Raw genomic sequence first — 15,618 nt, forward strand, 5'->3', positions numbered from 1 at the left:
TAAATAAACAGATGGATGGTTCAAGTGTCCATATAATTCCAGCAAAAGAGAGTATCGGTATTAGCTGGGTCATCCTGGAGGACTTTCTGAACTCATTGGAATTAGTCTAAACTTTCATGGATTAGTGCGAATTAAGGGAGGTGATGAGTGAGGGTGGGGTGCAAGGTGGTGGCAGGGCTGCCATTGTGTTGATGAGACAAGCAGGTCCCTTAGCAATTCACATGACACATGATCTTACCCCGAATAAGGCTCCTATTATTAGGAAGGGTCCATCTTACAGACAGATGAGTCAGAGCCAGACAGAAGAGCCCTGAGACAGCTGACATTTGCTTGCTTAGTCCATGTGGGATTCTGACCCTCCGAGTTATCCAGAGAGTCTGACAGGCTCACCTGTGGCCTGCTGAGGAACTCTCCTGCATGACCACACAGGGGGCTTCCCTCACTGAAGAGCAACAGTCCCTGCTCTGGAACTCCGCCAACCCTACTTGCTCCCAGTGGTGAAAAGCTTGACCAGGACTTCAGCGGAGGGAAGCCTCTGGGCTTCCTGATGCAGGAGACGCTGGAGTGTGAACTGGACTCAGCAAATCCCCTCATACTCTCTCCTAAAAGTAACAGAGTGCACGCTTCATCCAAGAGACAGGGTTCTGGGCAAAGAAGACCAGAAAAGGAGCCAGGATCTCTGGCCCATTATCCCAACTTTCCCCCTACATCATTTTTTTCCCCTTTCAGGGACATCATTGCGCCCTGGATCATATCAGGTTTGGGCTGATGGCCCCAGCGGCCCCTTCTCTGTTTCGTAAGAGCAGAGGAAGGACTTGTGAGAATACTCACCTGGAACGGGAAGAGACGCCAGTTAGTTTTCTTCCAGAAAAGAACTGCACCCAGAAAGCAAGTGAACGGCTATATGTCAGGAATATAACTGAGGGAAGAGCAAGCAGACATCGCCTCTGTTGCTATCCTCCAGGGTGTTCAGACATTAGCTCTCCCAGGGAAGAGGAGAAGGATGGAAAGCAAGAGACAACAAAGGGTAACATACAAGCCCCTCATACACATGGAAACATCTGGCACTTTCTGGAATTTAGGTTTTCTCTAGCTCTGGCTTCATGGGCAGGGAGTAGTGAGGGCAGGTAACGCAAGCTCTGCTCAATGGTGGGGTCACTGAGGCCTGGAGGCCTTGCCCATATCCTCACAGCCCCCCCAGGGAGTAAGAGGTGTGACTGGGACTAGACATGGGTTTCCTAAAGGAGAGTTTTCTTTCCTAGTTGTTAGACCAGGGTCTAGAATGGAGACAAGTCAATATCAGAACTTCCTTGGATCTGGGGAGGAGGAGGAAGAAGCCCCAGAGAAAAGGCATGAGGAAAGGGAAGCCTCTTCAAACCCAGCTTCTTAATGACCCCTCGGGAATGTGGTGCTTTACCTCTTTCTCTCAGGGCCTTGTTAGTGGGGCCACTGGGACCATGACTTGGGGATCCTATAATGACTCTGGAAGAGGTGGCTCAGAGCTATCTCATGGTGGGACTCCTGGGAGGCTGTCTACCAATATAATGCTCTAAGCCAGGCACTTAGAAATTGAGAGACCCCATGAAGATCACATTCAAATGAACTGAAGATGTGGGAAGGTGAAAGGGTGTTCCAGCAACACCTATTCCCACTAATAATTCCTTACCCAACACCCATTCTCTGAGAGGGTGTTCTCTCTTCTACCAGGGAGATCTGGTGCAGTAGGGAAAATATTATAGACAGATAGGCTCTTTGGGGTTTCAGTAGTTTTATTTTGTGCAAGCTGCTGAACCCTTTGGGGCCGCAGTTTCTTCATCCATGAAATGCGCATATCCTCTGCCATGGATCCTGCTGTGAACCTTAAATAAAGTAAGATTCATTAGTCTTCTAGAAGGAATTTGACAATACATCGACCTATGCATTGATAATACGAGTTTCTGTTATGTACACAGTTATGTAACCAAGAACTTCACAGTCTGGAAGTCCCTTTCAGGCCTCACAATCTATGAAGTAGGTTGTAGCGGATACATCTGATGTCCTGACTGACATCTGCTTAGCCTGTCTTCTTATTTCAGCCATGACTGGAGTGGACAGTTCCCTGTAAGCTTCTGGTCATTGCAAGCCTACAGTGTGGCCTCTTCCCTGGGATCCTCTAATGCCCTGAATAATCGGGGAGTTTGTTCCATCTCAGCACAGGTGGGGCTCAGAGATGCAGAGGCAGCTTGACAATAGGACTGGGAGAGAATGGATAAATGTTTACCTGCTTCTTCACACAATCCCAGGAGGCACTCTGTATGTGCTTGCACAATTAAGTCTCTGCTGTATATAGCAGGGATTGGGGTAGTGTGCCCCACAGTAAGGCATGGGTCTTCTTTCTCTGTCTTCCTGTCTTCGTAACTCAGTCTTATACCCTGGAACCATCTTTCAAATAAATAACCCCAGCCTTGCTCCCTGAGATGACTTCTTGACTAAAACTCCACACACACACACACACACACACACACACACACACACACCTTGACAATCTTGTGCTAGACTCTGCAGCACGGGGAGTAGTCCTAGGAAGCATATTCTTGAGGTGGAATTCCAGAATATATTCACCATGGCTTGGGGTAGGTGGAGTTGGTGACAGTATGTGATAGATAACATAATAATCACTAAGACTCACTGGTGGCAGGTAGGGGTGAAGGACAGGTGGAGGTGAAACACTAATATATAAGCTTTAGCATTCTAATGTTGTGAGAACCACAACAATGATCAAAACTGTAAAATTTTAAGAATAGGGATGGAAGATTGGAAGAAACAATACTTAGCTCAGGTTAGCCAATTATCAACTCAGGGTTTGTAGTAAAAGCCATAAATCTTCCAATGGAACATTTGGTGAGATATGACTGTTCTGCAGCTATAGGTACACGGTGCTGAAAATCAGAGCTACAAGGGAGGCTGAGTGTATAGCTTGGGCAGATCTGCTATGCCCTAGTAGGGAAGATGCAAGACTCTGAGTCCTGGGATGGGTGTGTCTGAGTGAATAAACAGAGAATTTTTTATCCTGACTCCCCTAAATCCACTTCCTGAAGTCAGAGCACCTTCCCCCTTCCTAGAGAAAGCAGCTTATTTTTGCCTGAAGACCAGGCAAATGCTGCCTTTGAAGCAGATCTCTCACGAGGTTATTCTTGTCTTCCTCAAGAACTTCATCCACTTCCCTCAGTGCCTCCAAAATAATTAAGATCAGGTCTCAGCATTCTATGAGAAAGGAAATCCCATTCAATAAATCAAGAGGAAATAATTTACTGTCTGCAAATGGCCTCTGAGTGACAAACTGCTTACCCCGTAGGCACAGCTCTAGGGGTGAGGCGGTGTGTTTCAGTCCCTGTGCTTGCCCCAGGCCCGCCCCTCGATTGGTCGCTGCAAGGACAGCTGGCCAGAAATTGTATTGGTGGCTGCCTGTAATCTGCTTAGCTACTGCCCAAGTATATATACATGGTGACTGCACAATCAGACCTGCTTCCTGCTTGATCTCTGGAGGTCTTGAATAACGATTCTGCAGCCACACTCTCCTCTACCCTGTTTCGTGGACCTCCTCGCTGGACAAGAGAGAGCCCATGCAGTTAGAGACCTTGAGATGGAGATATTATCTGGATTAGCCTGGTGGTGCCTAAATGAGAGAAGCAGTGGGTATTTGACCACAGATGAGGAGAAGGCAATGTGTTGATAGAAGTGGGAATTGGAGTGATGTGGCCACAAGTCAAGGAATGCTAGCAGCCACTAGAAGCTGGAGGATCCAAGAAATAGATTCTCCTTGAAGCCTCCAGGAACTGGCCTTGCTAACACTCTAAAATGAGTTTTATAGGAGTCACTTCAGACTTTTGGCTTCCAGAACCATGAAAGAATAAGTTTTAGTTGTTTTAAGCTATTAAGTTTGTGATGATTTGTTATAGCAGCAGTAGGGAGCTGATTCACTGATGATACATCCTGCTCTAAGTTACTCTTGTTTGCAGAGGAACAACTGTAAGAGTGGATCATGAGGACCAAGGGATGGGGTTGAATGTAAAGATACATAAGGAGAATTAATTGACATAGGAACATGTTTTCATGGCTCAGGATTTAATCTCCTGGTAAGAATGCCAGGAAATGGTCCTAATAAACTGCTGAGATGTTTCCTTGAAGCTTGGAAAGATGATGGTGGAGATGTCAGCCCGGCTTTTGAAGAAGACTGAGGAAGGAGTCAGAAGGCTCAGAGGAGTATTAGAGAACTTATATAGGATCAGAGAAACCATTGCCTGATTAAGTTAGCTGGGAAAGTCTGGAAAAACATTCTATTTACTGAAAAAAAATAAGAAATGTTCTGGTGAAGGGAAAAAAGACTCTGACAAACTTAGTGTTAGCTATCTTATAGTTTAATTTTCATTTGTCAGTTGACTGGGGATGTTGAGCATCTTTTGCATATTTACTGGTCATTTCTATATCTTCCTTGCTAAAGTGTCTTTAAATGTCTTTTGTTCATTTTTACTGAATTTTTGTCTTCCCCTTATAACTGTGAGAGGATCAGAGTTTCCATCTAGTATCATTCACCTGAAGAATTCCTACAGAATTTGCAGTTCTATTAGCAATAAATGATAAATTATCTTAGCTTTCTTTGATCTGGAAATGCCTTTACTTTTGTCTTCAATATTAAAGGACACTGTCCCTGGGTATATAATTATATTCAACAGTATTGTTTTTGTTTGTTTTGGTACCAGGGATTGAATCCAATGGTGCTTTACCTCTCAGCCATATACCTAGCCCTTTTTATTTATTTATTTATTTTTAAATTTTGAGACAAATTATTGTAGCGTTTCTTAGGGCCTCGATAAGTTGCTGAGGCTGGCTTTGATTCTTCTGCTTCAGTCTCCCAAGTTGCTGAAATACCCAGCAGTATTTAAAAAAAAAAAAAACATACCTAAACAGACACTTCTCAGAGGAGGACATACAATCAATCAACAAGTACATGAAAAAATGCTCACCATCGCTAGCAGTCAGAGAAATGCAAATCAAAACCACCCTAAGATATCATCTCACTCCAGTAAGATTGGCAGCCATTATGAAGTCAAACAACAACAAGTGCTGGCGAGGATGTGGGGAAAAGGGTACACTTGTACATTGTTGGTGGGACTGCAAATTGGTGCAACCAATTTGGAAAGCAGTATGGAGATTTCTTGGAAAGCTGGGAATGGAACCACCATTTGATCCAGCTATTCCCCTTCTGGGTCTATTCCCTAAAGACCTAAAAACAGCATGCTACAGGGACACTGCTACATCGATGTTCATAGCAGTACAATTCACAATAGCAAGACTGTGGAAGCAACCTAGATGCCCTTCAATAGACGAATGGATAAAAAAAATGTGGCATTTATACACAATGGAGTATTACTCTGCATTAAGAAATGACAAAATTATAGAATTTGGAGGGAAATGGATGGCATTAGAGCAGATTATGCTAAGTGAAGCTAGCCAATCCCTAAAAAACAAATGCCAAATGTCTTCTTTGATATAAGGAGAGTAACTAAGAACAGAGTTGGGAGGAAGAGCATGAGAAGATGAATAACATTAAACAGGGATGAGAGGTGGGAGGGACAGGGAGAGAGAAGGGAAATTGCTTGGAAATGGAAGGAGACCCTTAGGGTTATACAAAATTACATACAAGAGGAAGTGAGGGGAAAGGGAAAAATAATACAAGGGGGAGAAATGAATTACAGTAGAGGGGGTAGAGAGAGAAGAGGGGAGGGGAGGGGAGGGGAGGGGGGATAGTAGAGGATAGGAAAGGCAGCTGAATACAACAGACATGAGTATGTCAATATGTAAATCAATGTAAGTGTAACTGATGTGACTCTGCAATCTGTATACGGGGTAAAAATGGGAGTTCATAACCCACTTGAATCAAAGTGTGAAATATGATATATCAAGAACTATGTAATGTTTTGAACAACCAATAAAAAAAAATAAAAAAAAATAAAATCAATCTCCTAAAAAAAAAACATTTTGAAGGACAAGGACAGCTGGCCTGTAATCTGCTTAGCTACTGCCTGTTCCATGATTTCTCATGAGCAAGTGAGCTGTGAATTATATGTCTTTATTACTTAGATTTTCAACACTTTTCTCTTTTTGTTCAGATTTCAACAATCTGACATTGATGTGGCTTAGTGTAGATTTCTTTGTTTTGATTTTTTGTTCATTTGTTTGCTTTTGCAGCACTGGGGATTGAAACCAGGGCCTTGCACCTGCTAGGCAAGAGCTCTGGTACTCAATCTTAACGAGCACTTCTTTGTGTTTATTCTGTTTTGTATTTGTTTAGTTTCTCATAACATGCATATCTTTCCTCAAATTTGGAAAATTGTTAGCCATTATTTTCTCAAATAATTTTTTTGCCTAATTTTCAGTCTCCTCTCCTGGTTCATTTTTACTGAATTTTTGTCTTCCCCTTATAACTGTGAGAGGATCAGAGTTTCCATCTAGTATCATTCACCTGAAGAATTCCTATAGAATTTGCAGTTCTATTAGCAATAAATGATAAATTATCTTAGCTTTCTTTGATCTGGAAATGCCTTTATTTTTGTATTCTAATTCCTCATGTGCTGGACTTTAAAAATATTAGCTTATTTGTCCTTTGAAAAACTTTATTTCTCTTTGTTCTTCACCTTGGATAATTTTTCTTGATCTTCCAGTTGGCTTATTCTTTCTTCTGTCATATCCATTTGACTGCTGAATATGTTCATTAAGTTTTTATTTAGGAAGGAATTTTTTAGTTTTAGAATTTCCATTTTATTATCTCTATTTCTACACTAAGATTTGCATTAATTGAAAACATGGTTTTTTTTTAATAACATGGATTTTTAGGGTAGTTATAATAACTGCTTTAAATATTTGTTAGTTTCAACTTCAAGTTCATTTCAAAGTTCGACTTGGTATATTTCTTTTTCTAGAGAATGTGTTCCATTTTCTTGATTCTTCATATGTTAGGAAATTTGGGGTTGTATTCTGGACACTGTGAATATTAAGTTACAGAGATTCTAAATTTGGCTGTTTATGACTGTATATTTCAGCAGTTAATTCTCTTGGCTGGACTTGACTACAGACTCACTTTTTGGGTGGCAGTTCTGGTTTTAGTTCAAATATTTTTTCTTTGGCTAAATAGATCATGTATATTATATATGTGATCAAGCTTGCATTTTACTGTGATGAGACAATTACTACCAACTGAAAAATTAGAACACACACAAAATAATATTTAGATACATCAAATATTTGACATTTAGACACATGTAGAAGTACTAGAAAAATATCACTGACACATATTTATACAGCATTTAAATGGAAAAGTCTTTTTTCCTAAGCATGACATGGAACAAAGAAGGTGAAGTTCACAGAAATGTGAAACTTAATTTGGGCAGTAGATGCTCTAAACAAAATTAAATATAAATGGGAAATTGGGGACTATATTTGCAACATATATGGTTAAGAGTTACTATCTTAAAACCTGAAGAGTTTCTATCAATCATTATAAGCATTACACAACATATACATATATGAAAACATTTACTTCACTATGTACAATTTTTATGTACAGTTAAAATAAATTTAATTGAGATAAAAATTCAAAAATTTAAAAAGTAAACTAGCCCAAAGTGAGGGAGGGAGCTACAGACAATTTGCAAAGAAGAAAAATACAGCTATCAGAAACATTATAAAAATCTATCTAACCACACTTAAAAACAAAGAAACTTAAATCATAAAATTATCCGATATTTTATCTAATTTCCAAAGATAAAAGATATAACACCCATATAGTCAGAGATGTAAACTAATAGGCATTCTCATACGTTGCCATCCAAGATGTAAAATGGTGTGTATTATTTTGGTGAAAGAGAGCCAGAATACTTACCCAATTTTTATTTTGCATTGTATTTCCTTTATCATACATGTCATCTGTTCTTTTCAGTTGTATGGAGATAATTTCAGATGTATAGAAAAGTACATAAGTATTGATTTCTATATTTTTAGCAATTGCAAAAATAGGATGTAAGTTTAGTTGCATGGATGGAGTTTGGTTAAATATATATAAAATGGAATATTAATCAGCTTTTAATATGGATAAGACAGATTTGTAGGTTTATGTAAAGAATTATACTATGAAATGGGAGAGATAAAAGTAAATTGCAAAACACTATGATGTTTGGAAAACATTTGACTGCTAAATATGTTCATTAAGTTTTTATTTAGGAAAGTGTGTGTGTGTATGTGGTGTATGATTGTGCATGTGTGTGTTCTGGAAATTTAACAACAAATTCTTAACAGTAGTTACTTTTTTGTTGTGGCTATGTGTAGGAAGGTGGCGATGACATTCTGTAATGTGTGAGTTTTTCCAACATGTTGTATTTCATATTCCATGAAAAACTTAAGTCTTGAGATATTTTTACTTTGGAATTAAAAAAAAAGAGGAGAAAACAATTACAAAGGAAAAGAAATCTCTTGAATGGCTAAAGAAACCCTATGATCCTGGAAGGTGAATAGAGAGCTAGAATTTTCTTTGTGATGCTGAACCCAGTTACTCTGCTTGGCTCTAGTGATGATGGTGGAGAGAGTTATCCCTTGAGGCCTGAGATGAATGGCCCGATGGAAAAACAAAAAATGCTAGAGGCACGGGGCTCTTGCAGGCAGAGAAGATACTCCCTTTCCTTGCAAGGCTAAATACTGGTGGGCAGACGTGATGGTGGAAGACATGACGACCCTCAGCGTTAACAGATTGAGACAGCCCTTCTGTTCACTCAGGATAGTGCAACTAGAAGACACCAGTGAACCAGAGAACCTTGATGATTACCTCATGCCTTCTGCCAGGTACAGGCCCAGAGAAGGGAAAGAACTTATTCAGGGTCACAGATGTTGTGGATGATAGAGGTGATGACCTGGGAACCGTGTCATGTCACAGTTCTGGCCCAACACTTTTCTTGACCCTTGAAGGAAGCTCACACTTTTGTATCCTTCAAGTTTATCTGATGACTCAGAGAATCAGGAAAGACCCGTGTTTTCCCTGTTCTTTTTTTTTTTTTTTTTTTAGAGAGAGAGAGAGAGAATTTTTAATATTTATTTTTTAGTTCTCGGCGGACACAACATCTTTGTTGGTATGTGGTGCTGAGGATCGAACCCGGGCCGCACGCAGGCCAGGCGAGCGCGCTACCGCTTGAGCCACATCCCCAGCCCTTCCCTGTTCTTTGACACTGTTGGCAGGCAAAAATTGTAATTTGGGCAGTTGGTTGCAAACCTTGATGATATTAAAGATCTAAGTTGGTTAAAAATATCCAGGACAAAATACTCTTTTCTCATCTTATAATCCTTCCTGACTTTCTGAAAGCATCTTAATCTAGAGAAGTGGAGAATGAGCTCCTGTGCATTCTTTAGCACATTCAGCAAATCTGAAAATGTTATTTTCTTTGTAGTAAAAATATGGACTACAATGATGGTTTCAGGACTGCCAGAACTGGTTATTGTTAGATAACACAGTATGGGAAACCCACATCTTCCATCCATTTTCTCTCTCCTCTGATCTTTTAACAGTCTTAAGTCATCTTTTCCAGTTCCCTAATTCTTGCTCAATCCCCCACCATCTCTGGTACTTCATTTGATCCTCTCCAATACTTCCTTTCTTTCTTCTCAGCCTCCTTTGCTTGCAACTCTATCCTGTTTCCTCCCTAGTCCTCATTTTTAATTTTTACTTTATTACAAACTTTCCATCTCCAATCTTGTTTTTCTTCTCTCTTCCATATCTCTTGCCTTCTTCTCTTTTTAATCCTGCAAATCCCTTCACCCATATCCAATCTCATGGAGAAACCAAATCATAGGTGCAGGTCAAAGAAAAGATTTCAAGAAGTGAATAAAGAAATATCAGTAGCACCAGAGAGTTGCCAGGAAGGGGCCATCAGTACTGAAAAGGATGCTGGAAGGAAGATAGAGCTAAATAGTGGCTGGACTAATGTCTGGAAAACAGGAAGCAGGATGAGCCAATGTTCCAGGTCAGAGCCATTCTCCCCTACAGACAATGGGAAATTTAGAGAAAGTAGTCATCATGTGACTTGCATTTATAGTTATAGATTGTCTCAGCTGTGAGGGTTGGCGAATAAAAGTAAGAATTTAGGGGGGAAATTTCATAATGAGTAATCTGGGATTGCTGAAATATTTAAAAAATGTTTAGATAGTAAATTCTTTTCAAAAGACTTGACGTGTACGGGGAAGGATGGATGCGGGAAATCCATTTCTGTATCATAAGACATATCATACATATGAAGTTTGGCATTTGGAAATATGTCTGTGAGCTGTACCAAGCTTCATATTACTTAGAGTTATTAGAGACTATGTAGCTGCATAGCTTTCCTTTTGCCTCTCTGTGTCTCATGAGATCTTTGTATCACAGGAAAAACTACTTTTTTTCTGTTTTGTTTTACTTTCTCGGGTTATATTTCATAAACAGCACAGCCATATCTGAACTTGAGGGAAAAATATGATCTCTTGGCAGGGTTGAGCAGGGGTGGGAGTTCTGAAATGCTTTTGGAACCCAAACTATAACTGAGTCTATGTCCTTCCACTTTTGCATGTTCTTACATTTCACCTTTACTCAGTAAAGGGAAGCCACAGTAACTGAAGTTATAATTTGTTGAAGGGACTGGCCTGATGGAATCTATAAACCCATTGTCTATAACTGGGTAGGGCTTCTTTGGGAAATGATAATTATCCCTTACAAAAAGTCCTCAAGTTCAGGGAGATAGAAGTTGTTCTGTACTATTTGGGCTAGTTCTTGGCTCTAGAGGACTTTTTTCTTTAGTCCAAAAAAAAAAAACCACAGGGAGAAGAGACACTTGAGACTTCCTTAAACCAGTGACCACCTCCCCAGGACCACCTTCCAGAGGGCAGCCTGCACATCAGGGTTCCTGAGGCTGTAGATTATTGGGTTTAGCATGGGGTTGATGACAGTATTAAAAATTCCAACAGCTTTATCCTTATCTGAAAGTTTGGCTGAACCTAGTCTCATGTAGTTAAAAATACCAGAACCATAGAATATGGCAACCACAGTGAGGTGGGAGCTGCATGTGGAGAAGGCCTTCTTCCAGCCCTCAGCTGAGCGGATTCGCAGGACTGCAGCTGCCACATGGATATAGGAGGTGACAATGAGAACCACAGGGGTTCCTGCCATTATGAAACCCACAGCGAAGAGCACCAGCTCGTTGAGCTGGGTGCTGGAACAGGAGAGTTGGAAGAGCTGGGGAAGGTCACAGTAGAAGTGATTGATCACATTGGGGCCACAGAAGTTGAGTGTGGATATGGCCACAGTATGGGTCAGTGCATTGGTGAAGGCACAAGCCCAGGATGCAGTCACCAGTATCCTCTGGACTGTCTGGCTCATGCGGGTGCTGTAGGTGAGGGGCCGGCAGATGGCCAGGAATCGGTCATAGGCCATAGCAGTCAACAGGAAGCAGTCCACCCCAACCAGCAGATGGAAGAAGAAAAGCTGTGTGAGGCAGGCTCCATATGGAATTGTACGCTTGTGGGACACAAGACGACCCAACATTGAGGGAATAGTGACAGTGATACACCCAATATCCATCACGGATAGGTTCCCCAGGAAGAAGTACATGGGGGTGTGGAGTTTGGGTTCCACCAAGATGGCTGCCAGGATGCTGAGATTGCCCCCCACTGTGACCACATAAGCAAGGAGGAAAAGTACAAAGATCACTGGCCATAGCTCTGGTGTCTTCACCAATCCCAGCAGGATGAATTCGGTAACTGCTGTTCCATTGGCCCCAGATTTCGGCTGCATGAGTTCCTGCAGGGAAACACCCAAAGAAGAAGAAGAAAAAAAGAAATCAGTCCTCTAAATTGGCTTATTTAATCAAAAATAAGCTTTCTGTATTCCCAGGCCTCTACTAAATTCCCTCTGTCCAAGAAAGGACTTTTCTATTCTCCAGGCCACACTGTATTTAACTCCTTCACTACATCTACTTCAATACCTTTACTTCTTGTGAGGTACCAGGACAGGTGCCATTACCACTCTGGACTTCCTTCCCTCCACTAGCTGAAATAATCTATTTGTAGGATTAGGAGGCATTAAAACCCTTAAGAAAAATAAATAAGCAAGAAGTATACTTCTGGTCTGAATACATAAGAGTAAATCTAGCACTTTCTCTTCTCAGATCTCATCCTTTACCAAACCAAGCAGGAGAATAAACATATAGATTCTGTCTTCAAAGAAACAATTAAATATCTAAAACTCCAGTCCATAAAACAGAATGGAAGGATTTGAGAACAGTGGAGATCAAATAGGAGAGTGGTAAGAAGTGGAGAGAGGGAATCCATGGCCGTCAAGAGCTAGATGAGTATAATTCTGTGAAAAAAAGGGGGCAGTCAAAAGGACCAATACTGAAAGAACTTGTTTGCAATAACAAGAGTAGGGTACAAAGTTTTGCATCATTTTTTTTTAGAGTTGCATTCAAGAAGCAGAGGAAGGGCTAAATGAAGAATCAAATACACAGGCAAGTTGTAATCTAATACACAGACTACAGATAAGGCATAAGATTAAAAGTGAGAGAGGAAAATATACCATAACAGCTCCAAATTACGTGTCAACATTGATCATAGACTGATAAAGGCTAAAATAAATTCTCTCCAACTTGAAATCACAAAGTGAGTTTCTGCTAGGCCAAAACATATTCTTAGACTCTCCTGACACAAGTAGCTTACAAATATTTAGTTTAGCAATAACTCACTTCAGTCAAGGATTCAAAACCAAGAAACCACAGGATGGATACAAGGATTCTACAAGAAAAAGAAAAGAAAGAAGAAAAATAATAAAAGGTAGAATTCAGCCCATGGGAGGATCTTGCCATGGAATGGATGAAAATTGGGATCAAACATTTCACATCTATCCAAAAAATCTCAAGGAATAATTTTCCTTTATAAAACAAGAAGACAGAATAAAAATATAAGAACTGAGGGAAGAAGTAATAAAAAGAACCTAAAATATGAGCTTGAAGAAGACAAGAAAAATGTTAAAGAAAATTTATAATAACTACAGGAAGAAAAGCAAAGTTAGAAACAGCACAATGAAAAAAATTCAAACAGACTCAGGAACAGCATTTTGTAAAAAGACAAATGAAATGAAAATAGAGGGAAAATTATAAACACAGGGCTAGACAAAGGATATTCAGTAGTTGTAAAATTGGAGTCACTAAACAAGGAAAGATAATGGAAAAGACCAACAATTTAAAGGCAAATTTCAATGAGAAAACATTTCAGAAATAAGAGTGTATTTGAATCTACAAATTGAAGGGGCAAAATTTATATTGAATGTTCTAGGAAAAATTTATATTGAATGCCAGTATTGTTATATGCCATTATGTTATTACTGATGATTAAAAAACAAAAAATAACAACAACAAAAAACAAAAACAAAGAATAGGTAACTAGGAAGAGACAAAAACAAACACACACAAAAATAAAATCAAAACAGTCAAACTAAAAAACCCACAAACAAAAACCTCAGATCAATTCTAAAGGAAAAAAAAATTAAGATCATCTCTCTTTGCTCCAAAATAGCATTCAAAACAAAATCTAATGGAAAATTGCTAACAATGCATTTTTCCCAAAAAGGTGATAAAATATTACAACTATTTAGATTATCACTTATCATTCAAATATAAAATTAATTTTGTGATGCAAGAACTCCAGGACTAATTGTGAACATTAGGAATTTTTCTGACTTTATTCTTTTTTAAAATTTGTTCTTTTCTAGTTATACTTGACAGTAGAGTACATTTTGACATATTTGTACAAACATGGACTATATATTATCCTAATTAGGATCCCAGTCTTGTTGAAAAAGGCAGACATTAGAGTTTTCAAGCAGAGTTTAAAAAAACAAACTTTGGACAACAGAGAAAAATGAAAAATCTACAGTACATGAACTCGTGGTTAGTTTGAAATTTCATTAACTAAGGGACAAAGATAAAGTTATAATGGTAACCCTAAAACAAATCTTCCAAATTATGGGAAGAAACATTCCTGTAAAACAAAGACCTTACAGTGAAAGGATTTTTAAAAACACTATAAAAGCAAATAGGATGACATGAAAAAATAGAACAGAATTAGGATTAAACATACTTAAACAGGAAAGCTGAGCTGAGTGCAGTGGCACATACCTGTAATCCCAGCGACTTGGGAGGCTGAGGCAGGAGAATTGCAAGTTCTAAACCAGCCTCAGTGACTTAGTGACGTCCTGTCTCAAAAATAAAAAATAAAAAGGACTGTGATGTTGCTCAGTGGTTAAGCATCCCTGTGTTCAATTCCTGGTACCAAGCCCCCCCAAACTCAATAAAGATGAATGGGCTAAACTCATCTAGTGAAATAAGTGGGTTTCAGATTGTATCTAAAAATATCCAACTTTAAGCTGATGCCAAAGTATCTTGCCAAAGCAAAGTTAACTTAAAAAGTTGAAGGTAAAGGAATACCAGTTGATTGCAGTAAAAAATAAATCAGTTATCATGATCTTAACAAGATCAATTTGAATTGGAAAGGAGGCCATAAGTGGAAAAACAGAAGAGCACTTTGTAATAATAAATAATAAAAAGATATAATAGCTATGAAAATGAATGCTGCAAATGTGTAGCATTGATACATAAGGAAGTTCAAGGAGAAACAGCCAGAAACAAGATAACAGTGAGTGTCTTTCAGTGATCTACAGTCCATAGAGAGTTAAGTTGACAGAATAAATTGAGACTATTATAAAACCTCTGTATGAGATGCAGCTCAGTGGTAGTGTGCTTGCCTCACATGCTTGAAGCCCTGGGTTATGTTCTCAGCACTGTGGAATAAGCAAACACTCCAAGCAAACACACAAAACCTTCAATATAATTATTCAAAAGGTGGGACTAATTGATATCTAATTCACAGCAAGTGTTGTTTAAAGTCTAATTCCTATAATAAATCGTTTCAAATATTCATAGTGTTTCTGCTTCTTGGATTGATCACTGAATTGATATAAACATAATCAAAAGGCAAAGAACTTGGAAAAAATATTTTCAAATGACAGCAGACACAGTGGCCAACTTCCCTAATAGATAAAGAGCTACCTCATGTGTGTATGTGTGTGTGTGTGTGTGTGTGTGTGCATGTGTGTATATATGTGTATATATACCAATAAATCCATAGGAAAAAGGACAAAATACATTAACATTTCATAGATAAAATATATGAATATCTCTTAAAACAAGAAAGTATGATTGAGTTTGCTTTTAACTAGAGGAATGCAAATTAAACTACCATAAAATTTTTCTCTTATCAGATTGGAAAAGACTAAAATATTATGGTAGTTTGACTAAGAATGATTCCCTAGAGACTGGTCTTCTGCAGAAATTGTCTATAACTGAGGTGTTGACGTGGTTGATTCTGATTCAGGCTGCAGAAGAGCTCATGCCACAGGTTCCACCATATCCTAGAGCTGTAGCTGTCAAGCTTGGACCTCAGCCCCCTGATTATGCTGGGGGTTGGGGGGTGCTGGTATTTTTCCATTCATGCAGCCTATGAAAGTGAGGTGGCATC

The 15,618-nt window shown here is 39.2% G+C and overlaps 1 protein-coding gene across 1 annotated transcript; it reads right to left on the reverse strand.

Annotated features, from left to right (window-relative positions):
* Nucleotides 1-10,894: 10,894 nt before the first annotated feature.
* On the reverse strand, nt 10,895-11,851 carry LOC308636390 (olfactory receptor 3A1-like; the record flags this gene model as incomplete). The annotated part of the gene is made up of 1 exon (XM_081271799.1): nt 10,895-11,851. Exon 1 carries the CDS (start codon nt 11,840-11,842, stop codon nt 10,895-10,897), a length of 948 nt encoding a protein of 315 aa, XP_081127925.1. The 5' UTR covers nt 11,843-11,851.
* Between the last annotated feature and the right edge of the window lie 3,767 nt (nt 11,852-15,618).

Source organism: Spermophilus citellus (assembly GCF_964194105.1).
Source record: "Spermophilus citellus genome assembly, chromosome: 17".
Taxonomy (NCBI): Eukaryota; Metazoa; Chordata; class Mammalia; order Rodentia; family Sciuridae; genus Spermophilus; species Spermophilus citellus.